The following is a 20,116-nucleotide window of genomic DNA, read 5'->3' as shown; positions in this document are numbered from 1 at the left end:
CCTGGCACTGAACATGTCCTGAGAACCTCATCTCTGTGTATCCAACCCCTCCAGGATGGCGACTCCAGCACTGCCCTGGGCAGCTGTTCCGACACCCACAGCCCTTTGGGGAGAAATCACCCCAAATTTCCAATCTAAACCTCCCCCGGTGCAACTTGAGGCCGTTTTTTCTCCCCATTCTCACCTCAGGACCAAACCCGACCGGGTCGAGGCGACGTCGGCGCGTCCCTCGGTCACCGCAGCCCGTGTCACAGAGACCCCGTGTCACACAGACCCCTCCTCATCACAATCTCGCTCCCCAGACCCTTCGCTTCCCAGTCGTAAACATCAAAATCCTTCCCCCGGCGGCCTCGGTCGCTGAGGCAAAACAACAACATGACGGACCTGGGAGCGCTGGTCACCAACATGGAGCTGAGCAGCCGGGCCGGCGGGCGCAGCACCGTCACCTTTCCCACCCTCAAGGAGCTTGCGGTCACGGGTGAGGAATATTGTGTCCAGTTGTGGCCCCTCAGCTCCAGAGGGACAGGGAACTACTGGAGAGAGTCCAGCGCAGCCACCGAGATGCTGGAGGGAGTGGAGCATCTCCCGTGTGAGGAAAGGCTGAGGGAGCTGGGGCTCTGGAGCTGGAGAAGAGGAGACTGAGGGGGGACTCATTGCTGGGGATCAAGATGGAAAGGGGCAGTGTCAGGAGGAGGGAGCCAGGCTCTGCTGGGTGACACCAGTGACAGGACAAGGGGCAATGGGTGCAAACTGGAACACAGGAGGTTCCGCTGGAAGATGAGAAGCAACTTGTTGGGGGTGAGGGTGGCAGAGCCTGGCCCAGGCTGCCCAGGGAGGCTGTGGAGTCTCCTTCTCTGCAGACATTCAAACCCCCTGGACCCCTTCCTGTGGAACCTCAGCTGGGTGTTCCTGCTCCGGGGGGATTGCACTGGATGGGCTTTCCAAGTCCCTTCCACCCCTGACATTCTGTCATTCTGTGGGCTCTCTGACCAGCATCACCGTGGGCAAAACGAACGGCACAAATCGCTGTGGGACGGGAGTTTGGTCCCCGTGGGACACTCAGCCTCCCCTGGACCCCAGGGACACATTTCCCTCAGCAGCCCGTCCCCGTCTCTTGTTACAGAAGCTCCTTTTTCTCGGGCTCCCCATAGCACATGGATTCCAGAGATTGTTCTGGAATAAATGGTTGATTTGCGGGCGCGGCGTGGAGCTGGTGCCTCCCGAGCCGGGACCCTCGGCAGAAACAAACTCGGACGTTTCTACCCACACGTCCCTCTGCGCCAGCTGCAAAAGTAGAGTCTGGGCTCTCCCCGTTCTTCATTTGATCTTCTAATTGTCAGAGATGAAAGTTCTGCCCTTCAGTTGCTGGAGAAAAGGAGCCCTCGGTAACCAAAACATCCTCCTGTTGGCCGCAGTTTGTTCCTTCCCGTATCTCCAAGGACGCGGCTCCTTTATCCTCCGGCTCAAAGGCTCCGTGGCCTTTTTAACTTAACAACACACAAGGTTTAAAAGTTGGCAGCTGGCGGACGTTACGCTGAGCAAACCTATGCCAAGCGAATTCTGGATGAGTTTCCAGCCAAGTTCTGTGCGCAGCGCGATCCCACGCAATCCCCAGTGATCCCGTCCTGGGACGCGAGCCGCTCCACGGGTCTGTTTCCTGCTTCCCAGATGTCGTTGCCATTTGGAGCCGCGTGTCCGAGCACGTCCGGCAGCAGCTCACGCACAGAAAGGTGGGATCCTGCCCTGCGAATTTGCCGTCAAAGTGCCAAACTTCTCCCTGAATCGACAGATATAAAATCAACGCCCGGTTGGGGTGTGCAAAGCCGCTCTGCGCCAGGGCGCGAAGCTCCGGCGAGCCCCCAGCTTTTTCACCCTATGGATTCTCCCCCTTGTGTTGTTTGCGCAGCCCCGCGCGGTCACTGTGACGGGGCTGGGGACGTTCCACGTGAAGAGGTGGCTCTCGTTCGAGAACGGCGAGGTGCTGACGTTCCGCAGGCCCGTGTTCGCGCTGGCCAGGGCCGTCGCGCAGATCCGTGAGCTCCAACACGCTTCCATTCCTGCTCCTGGTAAGAGAAATCACGCTATCCATGTTCCCCTGTGTCCCTGCAGGAGGGGGTTGTGCTGGTTGCTGTTCAGAAGCGATGGTGACGCACCCAAAGTGCCCCAAAACCTCCACGGGATGACACAGCCACCAAATAACGCCTCAAAAGGGGCCGTTTCTTTTAGGCTGTTCCTCCACGATCGGCTTTAGCAACCGGTGTCGTGCCAGCGCGTTGTTTGCTTCATAGGATGGTGGTTTATTAGAACCATAAAGCTGTTGAGATGGTGCTGATGGTCTGGACCTCATGGAGGCAAATGCCCACAAGCCCCTAGAGCTGCTTTGATGCAGCAAAGTGGGTGAAAATCGGGTGTAGAAAGCCTGGAACGAGAGATGGAAGTTATAGAAAATTATGGTCAGTGTTGGGCCTCTCAGGACAAGAAAGAGCTTGAGGTGCTGGAGTGAGATCGCAGAAGGGAATGGAGCCGGGGAAGGGGCTGGAAAAGGAGGTTGAGGGTGGAAATTTGGGGTGATTTCTCCCCAAAGGGCTGTGGGTGTTGGAACAGCTGCCCAGGGCAGTGCTGGAGTCGCCATCCCTGGGGGGGTTGGATACACACAGATGAGGTTCCCAGGGACACAGTTAATGCCAGGGGTGGGTAAGGCTTGGACTCGATCTTAAAGCTCCAGCCAAACCAACTCTGTGATTCTATGATTTCCGCCCATTTCTGCCGTTGCTCCTCGAAGGAGCTGCGCCGGGTCATTAAACCAGGGAGCTGGTGACGCTTTGCTCAACCGCTGGGTTACAATCTCCCTTCTCTGTCCCAGATGAGCTGAAGACGGTGTCCGTGAGCCACAGGAAGATCCGCTCGGACGTCCCGTATCCCGAGGAGCTCGTGCAGAACTGCATGCAGGAGACCCTCGACTTTTTCTACTTCATCCTCACCAACAGAGAAGACGCGGATTTCACTCTGAAGGACCTCGGCACCCTCGCTATCCGCGGCACCACGGCGACCATGGCGTTTTCCGAAGACTTTTTACTCACCCTCAACAAGTCTACGTACGTGGTAGAGAAGCTGCTCACTGTAAGTGTCTTTCCAGTACTGCTTTGAATGGGTTTGACGTCCCGGCAAGGGAAACTGAGTCCTGCTGGCCTGTAACCCGCTGGGTCAGGAAATTGGGGGTGATTTCTCCCCAAAGGGCTGTGGGTGTTGGAACAGCTGCCCAGGGCAGTGCTGGAGTCGCCATCCCTGGAGGGGTTGGATACACAGAGATGAGGTTCTCAGGGACATGGGGTGGGTTATGGTTGGACTAAATTATTTTAAAGCTCTTTTCCACCCAAAATGACTCAGTGATTTGATGATTCTAAAGCAAACCAGCTCACCACAACCAGCAACCCAGGCTCGCGTTGGCTTCCATTGCCTTCTTCCCTGGTAAACGCGGCGTCTCCCGCCCCACGCCGTCAACTCTTGTCCATGCAAAGCACCTTTGCTGCGCGGCTCGTTTATTTTAGCGAGGGGCTGAGGCGCTTGGCGAGAATCTTGCTGAGAAGCCACTGATTCTTGGGAGCTACATAAAGGCCATCGTGAGCATTGAGCTCGTTCCCCTGGGGTCACGTCAGGTGTCTCTGCCCCTCCCGCAGCAGAAATGGGTCACGTCGGACAAAGAAGTCGCCTTCTCCCCCAGCCGCTTTGGCCGCGTCCACCAGTTTCCACAGTGAGTACGTTCGGGAGCGCTCGGTCAAATGAGCGGTTTGCAGGTGATTTCATCCTTGGTTTTGCTTAGTGTGTAGTTACGCATCCTCCGTTACCGCTCGTGGTTTGCATTTGACAGTTCGCCCGTCGCAGGGACCTGGTTTGCTGGGCAGAGGGGTTTAGACACCCCTAGAGCTCCGTCTGCTCCTCTTTCCAAACATTCCACAGAATAAGATCCTGGTGGTTCCGTTGTATTGAATACAACACGGCAAGCTGCTCCCACAGGGTGGATCGAAGACCACAATCTGTGGTGTTCCTGGGCCTTTTGTGACTCTCACATGAATCAAAGTATCTCCAAAACGCTTTCTTGGGTCACGATGGCCGTTCTGTCACAGCCCAGGACATGATGTTGACTTCGTAGATACCTCGTCGTTCATCTGGTGACAAAGCCCTTTTCCCAAATGGTGCCTTATTCCTATTCCCAGGTTTGAGATCCGGGCAGTGCCCAGAGGAGCTGCTCGCACAGACGAATTCAGAGTGTTCGAGAGTCTTTTAAGCAGCATGGGACTAGGAGGTGAGGTTAGCGCCCGACTGCGGGCACAGGTCCGTGCATGGGCCCATCTGCATGGCGGGGGCTGTTTAGGGCCCCGGCTGCAACAGATGCCTTGGAAATTTGGGGTGATTTCTCCCCAAAGGGCTGTGGGTGTTGGAACAGCTGCCCAGGGCAGTGCTGGAGTCGCCATCCTGGAGGGGTTGAACACACAGATGAGGTTCTCAGGGTGCGTTAACACTTGTACTCCAAGATCTTAAAGCTCTTTTCCAACCCAAATGATTCTGTAATTCTATGGGAACATCAGACCTATGATGTATTTGAGTTGGATGCACCATGATGGCAAATTTTTGTGCACCAAACACATAAGCGATGCCAAGAAATTGTTCCCCTGAAAGCCTGAAGCAGGCGCTACCATGGCAGAGCAGAATCTGCGCCTCCCCCTGCCCATCCTAAGGGGTTTTCTCCTTCCACGCCCGCAGCGGCCGTTCAGCGCGTGTTGCAGCTCCTGAGGAAGGGCCGCTCTGCAGAGCGCCCGGCCGGAGCGGAGGCGCAGGAGGAAACCGAGGAGGAAACGGAGAGAAAAGGGTCTTCGGGCATCCTCAGGACCACAGCAAACGGCCGCAGGTTGCGCCAGGGGAGGTTGAGGGTGGAAATTGGGGGTGATTTCTCCCCAAAGGGCTGTGGGTGTTGGAACAGCTGCCCAGGGCAGTGCTGGAGTCACCATCCCTGGAGGGGTTAAACACACAGATGAGGTTCTCAGGGACACGGGGTGGGTTAACGCTTGGACTCGATGATTGTCAAGCTCTTTTCCACCCCAAACGGTTTGATTTTCAGGCTGTTGCGGCTCCGCGCGAGCAGGGACGGAGGGTGGCACGGAGAAACTCTTTCTGGGAGCCCCGAATTTCCGTGGCCTGCTCCCGAACATGGGCACACAGGACAGGTACGACGGGTGGGTTGGGACACCTGTACCACTGGGTTGTAGGAAATGGGCTGGGGATGTCTTAGGAGAAAAAGGTCTATAAAGAAATACGCAGATGCTGGTTCTGGGTAGATTTTCGCTAGAGATGGCTCATTTTCCCATTCAATTACCTATTTTGGAAATTGCTCATCTCAGAAAAGGAACCGTCGCCTGTTTCAAAAGGTAGATCTTTGATGCCTTAGTTCATGGAAGAGCTCTCTGTTTGCATCTGTGAGATCCGTCTGTCGGCAGGAACTGGAAAAAGGGGAAGACGAGAGAAAGAAGAGCATTATTTAAAAAAAAAAAGATGAGAGTAACCGGTGCTATTGCATTTCTGGGTTCCTGTAGAAAAGACAATCTGTATTTGGGCTGAACAGCAGAAGGAAACTGGAGGCATCCACGGCCAGATGGAAGGAGAGGGAAGAGAACAGAAGGGCAGGAGCGGTCACGGCGCCTCAGCAGCGAGCGGGGAGAGGCGGCGGGGGCGCGCGGGGGACACAGGTGCGGGGACGAACGGGACCTGTTTGCTGGGGGGCGGCACCGAGGTGGGAAGGTCCCTGAGACGTCGCGTTATTTCTGCTCCACCTGTGGCAAGAGCAGCTTCTCCCTTTTAGAAACCAGCCCGGGCCACAGATTTCTGTGAGTCTGTGAGTCCGTGAGTTCATGAGTCTGTGAGTCTGTGAGTCTGTGATTCTGTGAGTCTGTGAGTCTGTGCTGTGTCTTGCAGCTGCCCCAGGAGGAGGAGGATGAGTCCAGCCCTGATGAAGGACGATATCTACAGATGGCTTGGACCGAGGCCAGGAGGAAGTTTCGAGCCGAGCTGGAAAGCTTAGGGGACGTTAAAAAATGGCTGAGCAACAAACCCTCCCTCAGCGCTCAAGAAATCAGATACTTGCGAAGAATAAAGGCAAGCAGGAGGGCTGCTCGCGAGGCGGCCGCCACCGACAGCCTGGACGTAAGTACGGAATTGCCTGGGAAACAGCGTCTGGCGCCGCTGTACCGCAGCTGGCGGCACATTGAGAGGTAACGGTGATCGCAGGGTCTCGGGGACATGGGGGAGTGTTACATTCAGGTTATGGTTGGACTCAATGACTTTAAAGCTCTTTCCCAAGTAAAATGATTCTCTGATTGCCTCATGGACTTGGCGGAGTCACCGCTCAGTAAGGCTGTGAAAAGCACGTTCAGGTTTATTGGGGTTTAGCAGTTGGAGAGGAGAGGGAGAGGGAGAGGGAGAGGGGAGGGGAGGGGAGGAAAGGGGTGGGGAGAAAAGGGGAGAGGAGGAGGGGAGGGGAGAGGAGGGGAGGGGAGGGGAGGAAAGAGGAGGGGAGGGGAGGGGAGGGGAGGAGAGGAGAGGAGAGGGGAGGGGAGGGGAGGGGAGGGGAGGAGAGGAGAGGAGAGGGGAGGGGAGGGGAGGGGAGGGGAGGGGAGGGGAGGAGAGGAGAGGAGAGGGGAGGGGAGGGGAGGGGAGGGGAGGGGAGGGGAGGGGAGGGGAGGAGAGGGGAGGGGAGGGGAGGGGAGGGGAGGGGAGGGGAGGGGAGGAAAAGGGAGGGGAGGAGGGGAGGGGAGGGGAGGAGAGAAGAGGAGGGGAGGGGAGGGGAGGGGAGGAGGGGAGGGGAGGGGAAGGGAGGGGAGGGGATGGGAGGAGAGGAGAGGAGAGGAGAGGAGAGGAGAGGAGAGGAGAGGAGAGGAGAGGAGAGGAGAGGAGAGGAGAGGAGAGGAGAGGAGAGGAGATGGGAGGGGAGGGGAGGGGGGGAGGGGAGGGGAGGGGAGGGGAGGGGGGGAGGGGAGGGGAGGGGAGGGGAGGGGAGGGGAGAGGAGAGTTTGATCAGGTTATGTAGTCTTAAACTGTTGATTTTGTAGTTACATTATTTATACGTGGGTAATTATAGTTAGATTACGTGCTGCTTACCTTTCTCTAGCAAATACATGATCGGTTGCTATCTCAGACACTCCTCACCTCCCGTGTCTCGCCACAAACGACTTTCTCGTTCTCCTCTTGCTTCACCAGCTTTCTTCCCGTTCTGTGTGGTCAGGGATGTCCCAATGACCCTTCACCCGCGGCCCGGGTCAGCTCGGTGATCCCACAGTGAACCAACTGTCTGCACACACCCCGGAGACAAATCCCTCCCTGTAGCTCCTCCGCAGGGAACGCAGCCGCTCCGGGACCCCAAATCCTCCCCAGGACCTGCCCTTCCCTTGCAGGACGCAGACAGCCCCATAGAACACGAGAAGAGCCGCGTGGTGAGATGGGGGGACGACCCCATCGACGAGCACTGCCTGCCATCCACTGTGGGGACCGACCTGGGCGAACTGGTGGACCGGTACCGCAGGAAAGCCCTTGAGAACTACCTGGGCAGCTCCGCGCGGTGCAGGGAGCGCGACGTTCGCATCACCGAGCCAATGCTGCAGAGAGGTAAAGCCAAGGCGCTAAATCGGATGAGCTGGTGGTTCGTCCCAAGCCCGAGTGCGGGATTAATGGCGGGGGTGCTGCCGATGGGGCGTTTGCGGCGCTTGGGGGGCTGCGGCTGGTTCGGAGCAGCAAGATCATCGACGTACCAAAGGGTTCTGCTTGGTTAAACCAAGACTGCAGCTCGCGAGGCGAGTTTGTGGTGATGGGGCAGGTGCAAGGTCGGGATCAGCGGGTCCGGGAACAGCCGTGGCTGAGCTGTGCCTACAACATCAGAGCCGAAACGGGCTCCTGGGGGCTGTGACTGTCCCCACTGCGCTCTGCTGCAGGACTGCTGCACCCGGGAGACAGGACCACCAGGGACGGCGGAGGCATGAGCAGGATCAGGCAGCCCGGGGGGTACTACGGCGTGGGTGGTGCTGAGGGCTCCGCAGCCGGGAGCAGCTCCAGAGCGGGACAAGGATCCCGCAGCCAGGCCAAGAAGGTGAAAAAGAGGTTTGTATAGAATCATCAAAGCATTTTGGTTGGGAAAGCCCCACAAGATTGTGGAGGCCAAGCATAACCCACCCCTGGCACTAAACATGTCCCTGAGAACCTCATCTGTTCAACCCTCCAGGGGTGGCGACTCCAGCACTGCCCTGGGCAGCTGTTCCAACACCCACAGCCCTTTGGGGAAGAAATCACCCCAAATTTCCAATCTAAACCCCCTTCCCCAGCTCCGTTCCTTCTCCGGCCTCACTCCAGCACCTCAAGGGCTTTCTCGGTGTGAGCGGCCCAAAACTGCCCCCAGGATTCGAGGTGCGGTTGGTCGGCTGGAGCAGCTTTTGGAGAGGAAAGAACATTGAAAGCAGAGCACGATCTTGTGCGTTTATCCCAGTTGATGTGTTTGGATACGACAATGTCCAAGTGTCAGGGAGCTCCCAAGCTGCATTCCCGGCCTCAGTTGTGTCTCGTAGGGACCAGCACGGCTCGGGCAGAAGCCCCAGCGCTGGGAAGCCCGGGGAGCTGGGTGTTGTCACGCTCACTTTTACCAAAGCAGCAGTGAATTTTCTTTCTGTAAAGCGTGCTTTTCTCTCCAATGTATTTACTTTTTCTTTGTTTTATTCCCCCCCTTTTTTTCCCCACAGGTCTCTTCGGGGGAATAAGAAACAACAGTCAAGCAACAACAACTTCTGGCCGGGTCACCTCCTGGACAAGCTCTGCCTTTACTTCCCCGAAGAGCAGCAGGACCGGGCGCACCCCTTGTTCAGCCGCATTCACCCCACCAAACCCGCCCACCGCTGCATCTTCTAAAGCCTCCAGCCCCGGGACCCTTGGCTTTCAGGAGCAGCTCCACCCGCAGCTCTTGGAGCAGCAGATGTGCGCAGGGCTCCGCGATCCCTCGCTCAGCTCAGGGACCCGCTGCTGCACAAAATAAACGGATTAACTGGGGAGTCTCTGCTCAAGCTGAAGGTGTAGGTGGTGTGTGAGACGTTTCCCGCCTCGGAGAGCCCCGGAAACACCGTCATTTTCCCAAGGGAACAGTTCTAGCTTGCCTTTTGAACAAGCAGACCGCGGTCCCCCTGCCAGCTGCTCCCGATGCCACAGGCAGGGTTTTCAGGCAGCGAAACTGAGCTTTAACTCTTCAAAGCAAAGTCTACAAGGCCACCAACAGCGCCCAGAGATGGGCGATACCTGCGGCACGCTCACAACGCTCGGCGCTGAACCGCGGCGGGGACAGCGGGACCTGGGTTATGGCTGGAGGCACCACAGCTTTACCCAGAAACCAAAGAGGCTCCGAAAGCTTCTGCACAGCCCAGAAAATCTGCTCCTGGGGCCTTGTAGCCATTGCCACTTAAAGGAATAAATCCTGTGGACAATTGTTAATCTAAAGAGAAGTAAATCCTCTCAGTTTTAGGTCAGTCTGCTCCCCTAATGAAATAAGAATGGCTTGGAAAACACGTCATACGGAACCAGAGAGAACACTGACCTCCCCGCTTTGGACATTTTGGAGCCTGCACAATTAGTTGGGTCTTTTTAAAACATGTATCTGTTGGATAAAGTGTCTTTTAGGTGAACATAGCTCGTTATGTGCTAAAGTGATGATACAAATATATAAGCAGTTGGCTGGTGCGGGTGCGAACATGGTAATAAGATTTTGTATGTAATGGCTGTTACTTTCTGGTGTGCTGGCTTCATTCCAGCATCCAGACGTGCACAACTCTGCGATATGAATATCTCCGTGTGCTGAATTTGGCTCAGTTATGCACCGGGCAAGAACCCCAGTGTTTGGGACAACCACCCTTTTTTTGGAAGTGAAGCTGAACAGTGGGAGAACCCCGGCACCTCTGCACCCCGTCTCCTCCACACCTCCCAGACACGTGTGCAGCGGCAGGAATTGGGCTTCTGGGGGTGGCTTTGAGCAAGGTTTGGGGAAAATTCAGCTGCTTTTGGGCTCAACATGGCGGCACATTCACCGCCCTTTCAAGCCGCCAGGCCGGCAGGGGGCACTGCGCATGCGCCGCGGCCTGACTCCCGCCACGCCGCGGCGGGAGGGGCAGTGCGCATGCGCCACGCGCCCGTTCCCGCCTGCTACCTCCGGTGCCGCTCCCCGCCGGCCGCGCGTCTCCATGGCAACGGCCGGAAGGGGCGTGCGGAGGCGTGCGGGAAGGCGGAAATGACGCAGCGGCTGGCGCGGAGCCGGGCCGGAGCCATGTCAGCGGGTGGCGGAGCGCAGCGCGACGCGGGGGGCGCGGGCGGGTGAGCAGGGCCCGGGGGCGCCCGCGGGGCGAGGGGCGGCGGGGCCGAGGGGCGCGGCAGGGCCCGAGGGTCCCGCGGGGCAGCGGGTGGGGAGGCGGCCGGGCCTGAGGCCTCCGCACCTGAGGTGACCGGGCCTGAGGTGACTGGGCCTCAGACCCCCCCGGGCCCGAGGCCTCCGCATCTGGGACCCCGCCCAGGATTGAGACACATCCCCCCCTTCCCAGGCCTGATGTGACAGGACCTGAGGCCCCCTGGCCCGAGGCCTCCGGGTCTGAGACCCCCAGGATCGAGCCCCCCCCTTCCCCCTCCGGGTCTGAGACTCCCTGGTGCTGAGGAGGCTGCACCTGAGGTCCCCCCGGGCCCAAGCGCCCCCTGGCCTGACCCCTGCAGGTCTGAGGCCTCCAACACTGACCCCGCTTCTCTCTCCCAGACGCCGCAGTAAGTGGGACCAGCCCGGCCCGGCCCCCGCGTTCCTCCTCCCCGGCACGGCCCCGCTGCCCGGGCGCCCGTTTCCAGGCGGCGGCGATGGCGGCTCCGCCGTGGCGGGTTCCGAGAGCTCCGCAGCCCCCTCGGGAGCGCTGGATGCGGCCGCGGCCGTGGCGGCGAAAATCAACGCCATGTTGATGGCCAAAGGGAAGCTGAAGCCGGCGCCCAGCACGGCCGACAAGGTGGGTGTCACGTCTGGGTCCTGGAGACCTGCCACCTGTGTTTGTGGGAATAGATGGGAAATGATGGAGCTTTGCTGCATAAAGTAGGATAGAACAAAAAAAACAATGGAAAAACATCCTTAAGAATTTTTCTGAAGAGTGGTGGGGCTGGGAGCTCAGTATTCTTAGGCTATATTATTATTCTTGTTTTATTAGGCTCACGCATTTCTGTCAGAGCTGGTAATTCAAGTGTAAGCTGCTTCCGTTTCTGTGTCAGCAGCTTTACCGCTTATTTATCTGTTTATTTATAGAACAGGATGATTACTTAGTATAAAATGTGCTGAAGGTAAAACTAGTGTTTTTATTTGGGCTCAAGCTTGTGAAGAAGTAGGTTATTAAGTAATAGTTATAATGTGCTTTCTGCTAATATTTGGAAAGCTTTGGGGTTCAACAGCTGAAAAGGGAGAATAAAAAGGATGTTCGCCTCTAGAGAACGAGGGTTTGCGTCTTTGTTCAATCATTTGTCTCTGCGTTCTGCTCTTTTACAACGGTTCTCTTTGAAGCTGCAGGCTCTGGGGAAAGGTCCGGCGACGAGTAAAAGCAAAGACGACCTCGTGGTGGCGGAGGTTGAAATCAATGACGTCCCCCTCACGTGCCGAAATCTGCTGACGAGAGGACAGACCCAGGACGAGGTACGGCCGGGCTTCGCGCTTCTTTACCCGCCTTGGCGCTACGCTTGGCGCTGTCGGGTTAAGAGAGGTTGCGTTAAATGACATTCAGTGGTTGTTTCCACTTTTTGCAAAACTCGTTGTCTTTTCTAAGATGATTTGCTGAGTGGTTTGTTGGGAATTGTTCAGCTGAGGGGAGACCTTCTGATCTCTGAACTGCCTGAAAGGAGCTTGGAGCCAGGGGGGGTCGGGCTCTGCTCCCCAGGAACAAGCGCCAGGAGCAGAGGAAACGGCCTCAAGTTGCACCGGGGGAGGGTGAGGTTGGAAATTTGGGGTGATTTCTCCCCAAAGGGCTGTGGGTGTTGGAACAGCTGCCCAGGGCAGTGCTGGAGTCGCCATCCCTGGAGGGGTTGAAACACACAGATGAGGTTCTCAGGGCCAGCGTTGGGTTAACACTTGGACTCGGTGACCTTAAAGCTCTTTTCCAACCCAAATAATTCTCTGCTTTATTCAATCCTATGCCATACAATGAGGTAACACAGCTGGTTCCCTTCAACAGGCACCATTCTTTCTCTTACCACTTCATTAATGACTTTCTGACGGTCTTTTTGTACGATACTGAAGCTTTAACCCATTGGGTGGTTTTGGGTGTGCTCTGTTTGTTATCACTGAGCTCCTGACCAGGTTTCTCGACCCGTTTGCAGATCAGCCGCCTGAGCGGAGCGGCCGTCTCCACGCGCGGGAGGTTCATGACTGCGGAGGAGAAAGCCAAAGTGGGGCCTGGGTTTGTATTCTTTTCTTGGGTTTCCGCTGTTTTCTCTCGGTGGTGGGGAACCGCTGGGCTTTCGGGTTTGTTCTTCGCGGGCGTTGTCACCTTTGGGTGCCAGAACGAGCGAACGGTAGAGTTTTTCCGATATTTGCCGTGATGCGCTGACCACAGAGCTGCTTTCCTACCTCCTCAATGCTTTCCTACCTCTGCAATGTCACCAGGGTGAACAAAAAACCCCGAAAAACAGAAAATGTGACAGATCAGGCTGTGCTAAGCTTCTTCCCGCTATCCTGGACCTCTCCTGCATTTTGCGGAGAACGGGCAACTCTCCAATTACAAAGATGGCCAATATTTTGTAGACCCCGTGCTTTTACTTAATTAACCTTTCCTGTGAACAAGTAAATTAAAAGTTTCAATGGTTTAACTTTAATAAGGTGTAACATAAATAACTTCTGTGTCATTTTAGTTTTCAGTGGAAAGCTTTGCTTACTGAGCACTGTGATATTCAATGGGTATTTATTTCCTTATTTGAAGAGTATTCCATATTTTTATGGGAGTGTTTGTGTGTCTAGATGACTTAATAGAATGAGATTGAATCCATTGTGTGTTCTCTGTGGGTTTAATGGAACATTTGTCGTTTCCTTTCCAGAGATCGTCCTCTGTATCTTCACGTCCAGGGGCAGACACGGGAGCTGGTTGACAGTAAGTGTGTGAAGAATTCTGCTTTTTCTCCCATTTTTTACCATAAAGGGGTTTTACCAAGGGCCTTTATTCCCCGATAACACGCTGAGATCGCATCACAGGAAAGAAGGAGAGTGATGAAGCGTTCAGGTGCCTGTTCTGTGGGGCAGTTCACAGGTTTGCCCTCAGGTGCCTCTCAAAGCTTTGAAGCCGCCCACTTGATTTCCAGAGCCAGCGAACAGCGTTTGCTCGTGTTCGTTCACCCGTTCACGCGCCTGCAAAGTCTGCCCAGGGTTAACGTCAGCGTTTCTGGCCTTTGCTAAAAGGTTTCGGGCTAAAACTGCCCACCTACATATTTTAGCGTCAGCTTTATCGGGGGTGGGAGTGGAGAAGGAACCTTGACGCTTGTCCGTCCGTTGTGATCGTCTTATTGCCGTCTGTCTGTCCCAGAGCATGGGAAAATCACGTCGTCATTTCAGAGTCTGGTTAATCCCAGCGGTTGACAAGGACCAAATGTAACTGGTTTTTCTGTTCTCTCCACCAGGAGCTGTGAACCGAATTAAAGAGATAATTACTAACGGGGTGGTGAAGGCGGCCACGGGTTCCAGCCCCACGTTCAACGGCGCCACCGTCACCGTCTATCACCAGCCCGCCCCCATCACCCAGCTGTCTCCAGCCGTTGGCCAAAAACCTCCTTTCCAGTCTGGGGTGAGTCCTTAATTTATCCTACACTGCTGATTTACAAGATGTACCTATTATGAAGTGTATATGCAATACGGTATTTGTTAAAACAAGGACTCACACAAACCCCAAACACCAAGAAAACTCCCCCAAAAATCAAAACTAACTGACTTGTGTGTTGTGAAATCTGGAGGACTAATCAGACCGAGTCTGGAAAGTGAGACTCGGGTGACATGGCCTCCAAAAAATAAAGAGGGATGGAGAGAGCGGCCTCGCTTGCAGCAAAGCAAAGCGCCAACTGCGCCGTCCCACACTCCGCTGTCCTAAAGTCAAAATCTGGCCTCCAGCAAACATCCTGATTCTTGGGGTGAACTAATAAAGGTTCCCCGTTGGGTTTGCAGATGCATTACGTCCAGGACAAGCTGTTTGTGGGGCTGGAACACGCCGTGCCCACGTTTAACGTGAAGGAGAAGGTGGAGGGACCCGGCTGCTCCTACCTGCAGCACATTCAGATGGAGACGGGCGCCAAAGTCTTTCTGCGGGGAAAAGGCTCGGGGTGCATAGAGCCGGCGTCGGGCAGGGAGGCTTTCGAGCCCATGTACATCTACATCAGGTACGAGGGGGGGTTGAAAGAGAATAAATCCCAGCGAGCAGCCACACTCGTGTTTCATGAACGTGGGGAGTTCTTCCTTGTGACTTCACGCAAATGGAATAGTTGTTGAACCTGAATTTGTGTTCTCACAAGCTCCAAAGCTGCCAGCCACGCTGTCAAGTGACATTAAACCAAATGGGGTTGCTTTTCCTTGGAGGTGGTGAAGCTGCGTTCATTTTGTGTTGCAATGTTGAGCTTTTAAGGGAAGAACCAAAAATGCATTCACCACGGGCTTGTTTCTTGTGCTATTTACACCCGAATTTGGGTGGAAACATTGGTGCTTATAAGGTATTTTTTTATATCTTTCCAGCCACCCAAAGCCAGAAGGTTTGGCAGCCGCTAAAAAGCTGTGTGAGAATCTCCTGCAAACCGTGAGTAGCTCTTAAAATACAAGATCTATTCGCTAAGAGGTTTTTCCGTCTGTCTGATTCTTGGTACAGGGAACAAACGTTTCTTAGAATGGGGGTGAGGGGATTGTTTGACCATGGGATCAAGGGATCTTTGTGTTCTGACCGCTGCAGCTTCCCTTGCTACAGCTGTCGGTGCTGTCTGCTTCATTTTTCATGTAGCGATTGTTGTACCAAAGACACTTTAGAAAATCTCTCACGTGTACTCTTATGTGAACGCGAATAGAGTAAAATCCTGAGAGACAATCTGTTAATATCGATAATGGAGTTTGGGCTCCAAATCTCTTGAAAAATATATGGAAGCTTTTCCATTCTTTGAGTGTTTTCTCTCTCCTGGAGCAATGACTTTGCTGCTCCATTCCCTGGGCAAGATTACCCGGAATTTCACCCAAATCCAGCGGGATCAGTGAGACGTTCAGTGAAGTTTTGGTTTCAGTTTTTACGTTGGGATTATTGCTTTTTGCAGAGTATAATTAAAGTCCCCTTCGGGTGTTATGGGATGTGTGAAGGTTAATCCAGTCAACAGCTGCTTCTCGTCTAATTCTTTGCAGGTTCACGCTGAATACTCCCGGTTTGTGAATCAGATCACCACTGCCGTACCCTTAGCAGGTGAGTCTTGGGGCTGAGCTCTGCTCCGGGCTGAGTCTCGTGCAGTTTATTTCCTTTGGAACTCTTGCTGAAAAGCACCGCAGCTCCATCTACCCTCAGTCACTAAATCAGATGTTTTTGCGGCTCTTAACTGAATGGGAACGACCCGTTTGTGACCGGTTTGTGACCCATTTCCCCCTTTCTCCCGCAGGTTTCACGCAGCCGGCCGCTCTGAGCAGCGTCCCCTCGCAGCCGCCCTATTACCCATCCAACGGCTACCAGGGGGGCTACCCCGTGGTGCCCCCGCCCCAGCAGCCGGTGCAGCCGCCCTACGTGCCGGGCATGGCCCCCCCGGCCGTGCCCATGGCCCCCGGCGTCCTCCCCGCGCTCCCGGCCGCGGTGCCGCCCGTCCCCACGCAGTATCCCATCCCGCAGGTGCAGCTCCCGGCCAGCACCGCACAGGTAACCGACAGTTGTCAGCTGCATAAGCTGCTGCTTTGCTGCTGATTAAACAAAGTAGTTCCAGGGGGGTTTCTTCATTAGGGCAATTTTTTTTTACCATAACAAGCGCCAGGAGCAGAAGAAACAGCCACAAGTTGCACCGGGGAGGTTGAGGGTGGAAATTTGGGGTGGTTTCTCCCCAAAGGGCTGTGGGTGTTGGAACAGCTGCCCAGGGCAGTGCTGGAGTTGCCATCCCTGGAGGGGTTGGATACACAGAGATGAGGTTCTCAGGGACATGGGTGGGTTAACGCTTGGACTCCATGATCTTGATGCTCTTTTCCATCCAAAATTATTCTTCAGTGATTAGTTTGAGGTGGGAACACTATAAATAAAATACTTGTTTTCTGTTTAAATTATGGATTTCCTTTTAGCTTCTCTTCCACCGAGAGCAAATTGTGTTGTGCTCCCGTTTATGAATCTCTACTTCGAATTGGTAATTTCCACGCACATTATGGGCTTTTCCCGTGTTCCGTTCCGCAGAGTCCGCTGAACGCTCCTTTCCTTCCTGCTGCCCCCGTCAAAACCCCCGTTCCCGCGGGTTCGCAAGCGCAAGCGCAGCCCCCTGCGCAGGGGCAGAAGAGACGCTTCACCGAGGAGCTGCCGGACGAGCGGGAGTCGGGGCTGCTGGGCTACCAGGTGCAGTAACATCACCGCTTGCACTCTTCCCACCCAAATGTAGCTGCAGAGAGGGCCGCGAGCGCAGCTGATTTGGCGAGAGGCGCGAGGCCTTTGGCAGGGAAACATCGACACCGCGCTCGGGTTTATTGAGTGGTCGAAACACGGCAATAATGCCTCACTCGTTAGTTTAAAAGGAGGTTATTAGGTTTTGATTCATCTGTGGGTCTGAGGGGTGGGAGGGAAGATGTAATAACTGCCAGGTTTTCCCGTTTCCCTTCCTTGCAGGTTGCACTTGAGGATTTCCAGAGGCCTAGTTTTACTAGACATTGATTTGGTTTTAGATAGGCAGCGTTAAACAGTTGATTTGAATAATAGTTTGGAGCTCTGCAGACTCCTATGAAAAAGGAGTTTCTGCAAAGCTCTGCTCACAGGCGGAACCGTTAACAAAAGCCGTGCCTGGAGACAACACAAAGTGCCGTTGTCAGAGCTGGTATCAGCGTTCTGAGCAGAGTTTACCGTGGCGCGAGGTCTAGAGAGCCTCAGTCAGCCAATTCTGAGTAGATAACGAGTCAGTTTGCGAGCTAAGCGGCTGTTTTTACAGTCCAGACCTGAAAAGGTGGAGTAGGTGGCGAGGTCCCTTCTGTATCAGCGCTCAGGCCTTTCCTACCGCGTCACTCTCGCTATTTTGAGGAGAAAACATGTTACCAATGCCGATTAGTGGTTTCTGCTGCTAGTTGGGTTTCCTGTCGTTATCATTAAGGAGCTGGAGCTTGTGTTGTAGTTGTAGATTTGCTAATGCCGTGTGTTTTTCTGCTCATAGCATGGACCCATTCATATGACTAATTTAGGTACAGGCTTCTCCAGTCCGAGCGAAATGGAAGGGGCCGGGTCGAAGGCAGCAAGTTCCTCAGGAAAGGAGAGAGAGAGGGACAGGTGAGCTGTGGAATGGGGACGGTCTGAGTCCCAGAAAAAGCTCGTTTTGGCGTTTTGAGTCTGTGTTTCGTTTTCTTCTCTGTGACCTTGGGACTGAGGGGGGTGATTGGTTTGTTGTGGGTGGTTTTCAGTGCTGCTGCCCCTTTGCTGCCCCTTTGCTGCCCCTTTGCTGCCCCTTTGCTGCCCCTTTGCTGCCCCTTTGCTGCCCCTTTGCTGCCCCTTTGCTGCCCCTTTGCTGCCCCTTTGCTGCCCCTTTGCTGCCCCTTTGCTGCCCCTTTGCTGCGTTCTCTGTCCCCTCTGACTCTTCCCTTGGTTCACACAGGCAGTTGATGCCTCCGCCAGCTTTTCCTGTCACTGGGATGAAATCGGAACCCGAGGAAAGAAATGGCGCGGGAGCTTTGCCAGGAAACCACGGTGAGTGCGCCTGGAAATCCCATTTCCTTCCCAAAACGAGCTGGCGCTGGTCTCAGCGATTAAATAGGTGAAGTTTTGGGGCTGTTGAAGCGCAAAGCAGGTCGTATCTGCTCTCAACCACTTCTGTTCGCTGTGCTCACACACACGGTGCTTCTCTTAAAACTCCCGTCGATATCTGTACGGATCAGACTAGTTAAGCAGAGGACTAAAGACTAAGACTAAAGTCTTTTCAACCCATCGGTCAGGCCCAGAGTCTCCTGGGGTTGTTTCTGACGCAGGCATCGCGTGGTTGTACGTTGCAAACCGCTGTTTCTGTAGGCGCTGAGGAGTTTCGGTGGGCGTTGCGGTTCGGGTGTGCATTTTCAGACATGACTCATGTCTGCAAACACCATCAGATCTCATCCTTTCCTAGGATCAGATACTCGCAACTTGGTAAAACCTGGAGTGATTTTACCTAAAGCTGTACCGATCTGAGCTCTGGGGCGTTCAGAGCCGTTCAGGTCTGCGGTGCATCCTGTTAACCGTAGTTTTCTCCAGCCCCAGAGCTCGCCCTCCTCTTAGCTCCCTTTAGCCCCAGATCCCCATGATTCGTGATGCGTTTCTCCACGTGGAGCCCGTTTGCTAACGTTGCCTTTCTCTGTGTGTTTCTCTCGTCTCTCTGTTCTCTTCCATGGTTCTGGTGGATCACACGCGCTGTTGCTGGTTCTGCCTCGCGTGGCCTCGACCCGGGTGACCATTGGCCTTGCGACCTCAAACCGGTGTCCGACTAACAATTCACAATTAACATCTTTTTGTTTTTATAATTAACTCATTTTGGGGCACCTTATTTTGATTTTTGTTTTCCCTTTTTGGGGGGGGGTGCGGGGAGGGGGGGATTTTTTGTTTGGTTTTCCCCTCTTAGATCATCACGCCAAGAAGATGAAAACGACCGAAAAGGGCTTTGGGTTGGTGGCGTACGCCGGGGATTCGTCGGATGAAGAGGAGGAGCACGGCGGGCACAAAAACGCAAGTACCTTTTCACAGGGATGGAGCTTGGGGTACCAGTACCCGTCCTCCCAGCAGCGAGGGAAACAGCAGATGCCGTTCTGGATGGCGCCGTAAATCAGCGGAAGAGTTCTCATTCGTTTATTTGGTTTCTTATTCCCCCCTCTAGCAATAACGCACGTATCCCACAGAACTTTGCAAACACGCGGTTTTTACATCCGCAGACGCTAAGGTTCGATATCCCCCTCCAAAGGGCTGTGTGGTTTTAAAACTCCTCCTTTCTGCGGTGAATTTGTCCATTAAAACCGCGATATTCGGATCGGTGTGCTGAGAGGGCTGCGAGAGAAGTTCGGGAGCCTCTCGCTCTGCGATTCTCGTATTTTCGGGATAACTTGAACTGGCTCTGCACCCACTGTGGGGGTTTTTGGGGTGTTCGCATCCCCATTGAGCTCCAACATTCAGACTTTCAACAAAGAATCGGTAATTCTGAAAAAACTGAGGATCCCGTTGCCTAAAACTCTTTGATTTGTTTTCACTTCAAGCATCTCCTGTAACTCAGCGCTTTCTTTTGGTTTGTTTTTTTAGTTTTTTCTTTAAAAGGTGGTTTTACTGACCCCCAACTTCTCGTTCCAGCCAGACGGGGCTGGGGGTGCTGGTTTTTGGGGGGTTCACCTCGCTGTCCCCCATGAACTCGGTGCTGTAGCACCTGAACTTGACCTCCACTCACCCCGGACTCCTCCCCATGCAGCACTTGGGTCAAAAACCCTTCTGGTAAAGGACAGAACTCCCCATCTCTTAATTAATTCACTCGATTCTACCCCTTTTGCTTCACGGCGGTTTAACGAAGGAAAAGCAGCAGCTCTTGTCTGGAATTGCAGACCTGCACCCGGGGAATAAGTTTTTTGGATGATTTACGGACGTGAACCGCACCACTGGCTTTCTTGGCGGGGCGGGCTGTTGCAAACAGAACTTTCCTGCCCTGGGACCGCTCGAAACGCCCTTAAAAACGGGGATGTGCGTCGCTGCTGCGCACCGGCTGCATTGTACAAACATTTGTCTTTCCTATGTGTTGTAAATAATTAGAACCGTACTTTCATTATAAATAAATGTATAAAGATGCTGCTTTTTTTGCTCTTTTTGCTGCTTTTCTTTGGGGTTGCTTGAACGCAGCCCTGCGGTGGCCACGC

At 54.5% G+C, this 20,116-nt stretch overlaps 2 protein-coding genes and 1 non-coding gene across 7 annotated transcripts; all 3 read left to right on the top strand.

Moving 5' to 3' along the window:
- The first annotated feature begins 161 nt into the window (after positions 1 to 161).
- On the top strand, positions 162 to 9,759 carry LOC136112682 (uncharacterized). The gene is made up of 14 exons (XM_071800325.1): positions 162 to 478; positions 1,669 to 1,730; positions 1,907 to 2,066; positions 2,864 to 3,120; positions 3,678 to 3,751; positions 4,215 to 4,303; positions 4,762 to 4,962; positions 5,043 to 5,055; positions 5,117 to 5,222; positions 5,589 to 5,741; positions 5,968 to 6,195; positions 7,443 to 7,653; positions 7,977 to 8,142; positions 8,775 to 9,759. Exons 1-14 carry the CDS (start codon positions 376 to 378, stop codon positions 8,938 to 8,940), a joined length of 1,989 nt encoding a protein of 662 aa, XP_071656426.1. The 5' UTR covers positions 162 to 375; the 3' UTR covers positions 8,941 to 9,759.
- Positions 9,760 to 10,265: 506 nt separating this feature from the next.
- KHDC4 (KH domain containing 4, pre-mRNA splicing factor) lies at positions 10,266 to 20,056 on the top strand. 5 transcript variants are annotated; one of them, XR_010652947.2, is made up of 14 exons: positions 10,266 to 10,386; positions 10,817 to 11,054; positions 11,597 to 11,725; positions 12,406 to 12,485; positions 13,120 to 13,172; positions 13,696 to 13,859; positions 14,234 to 14,445; positions 14,795 to 14,855; positions 15,443 to 15,500; positions 15,691 to 15,941; positions 16,461 to 16,616; positions 17,447 to 17,531; positions 17,854 to 17,945; positions 18,847 to 18,885. XR_010652947.2 is itself a non-coding variant. In XM_065857733.2 (14 exons), the coding sequence occupies exons 1-14, from the start codon at positions 10,304 to 10,306 to the stop codon at positions 19,044 to 19,046; spliced, it is 1,884 nt and encodes a 627-aa protein (XP_065713805.1). In that variant the 5' UTR covers positions 10,266 to 10,303; the 3' UTR covers positions 19,047 to 20,056. The 5 variants fall into 5 exon arrangements, 4 of the variants coding, with proteins under 4 accessions (XP_065713805.1, XP_065713804.1, XP_065713806.1 ...); XM_065857733.2 differs by having other exon boundaries at positions 11,603 to 11,725; positions 17,419 to 17,531; positions 18,847 to 20,056; XM_065857732.2 differs by having other exon boundaries at positions 17,419 to 17,531; positions 18,847 to 20,056.
- On the top strand, positions 14,019 to 14,148 carry LOC136113061 (small Cajal body-specific RNA 4). Its single transcript, XR_010652965.1, has one exon. It is a non-coding gene; the product is annotated as a small Cajal body-specific RNA 4 (non-coding RNA).
- Positions 20,057 to 20,116: the final 60 nt, after the last annotated feature.

This window comes from Patagioenas fasciata, chromosome 30 (assembly GCF_037038585.1).
Source record: "Patagioenas fasciata isolate bPatFas1 chromosome 30, bPatFas1.hap1, whole genome shotgun sequence".
NCBI lineage: Eukaryota > Metazoa > Chordata > Aves > Columbiformes > Columbidae > Patagioenas > Patagioenas fasciata.
Note: the sequence above shows the minus strand (reverse complement) of the source record. Positions and strands in the feature narration are given on the sequence as shown.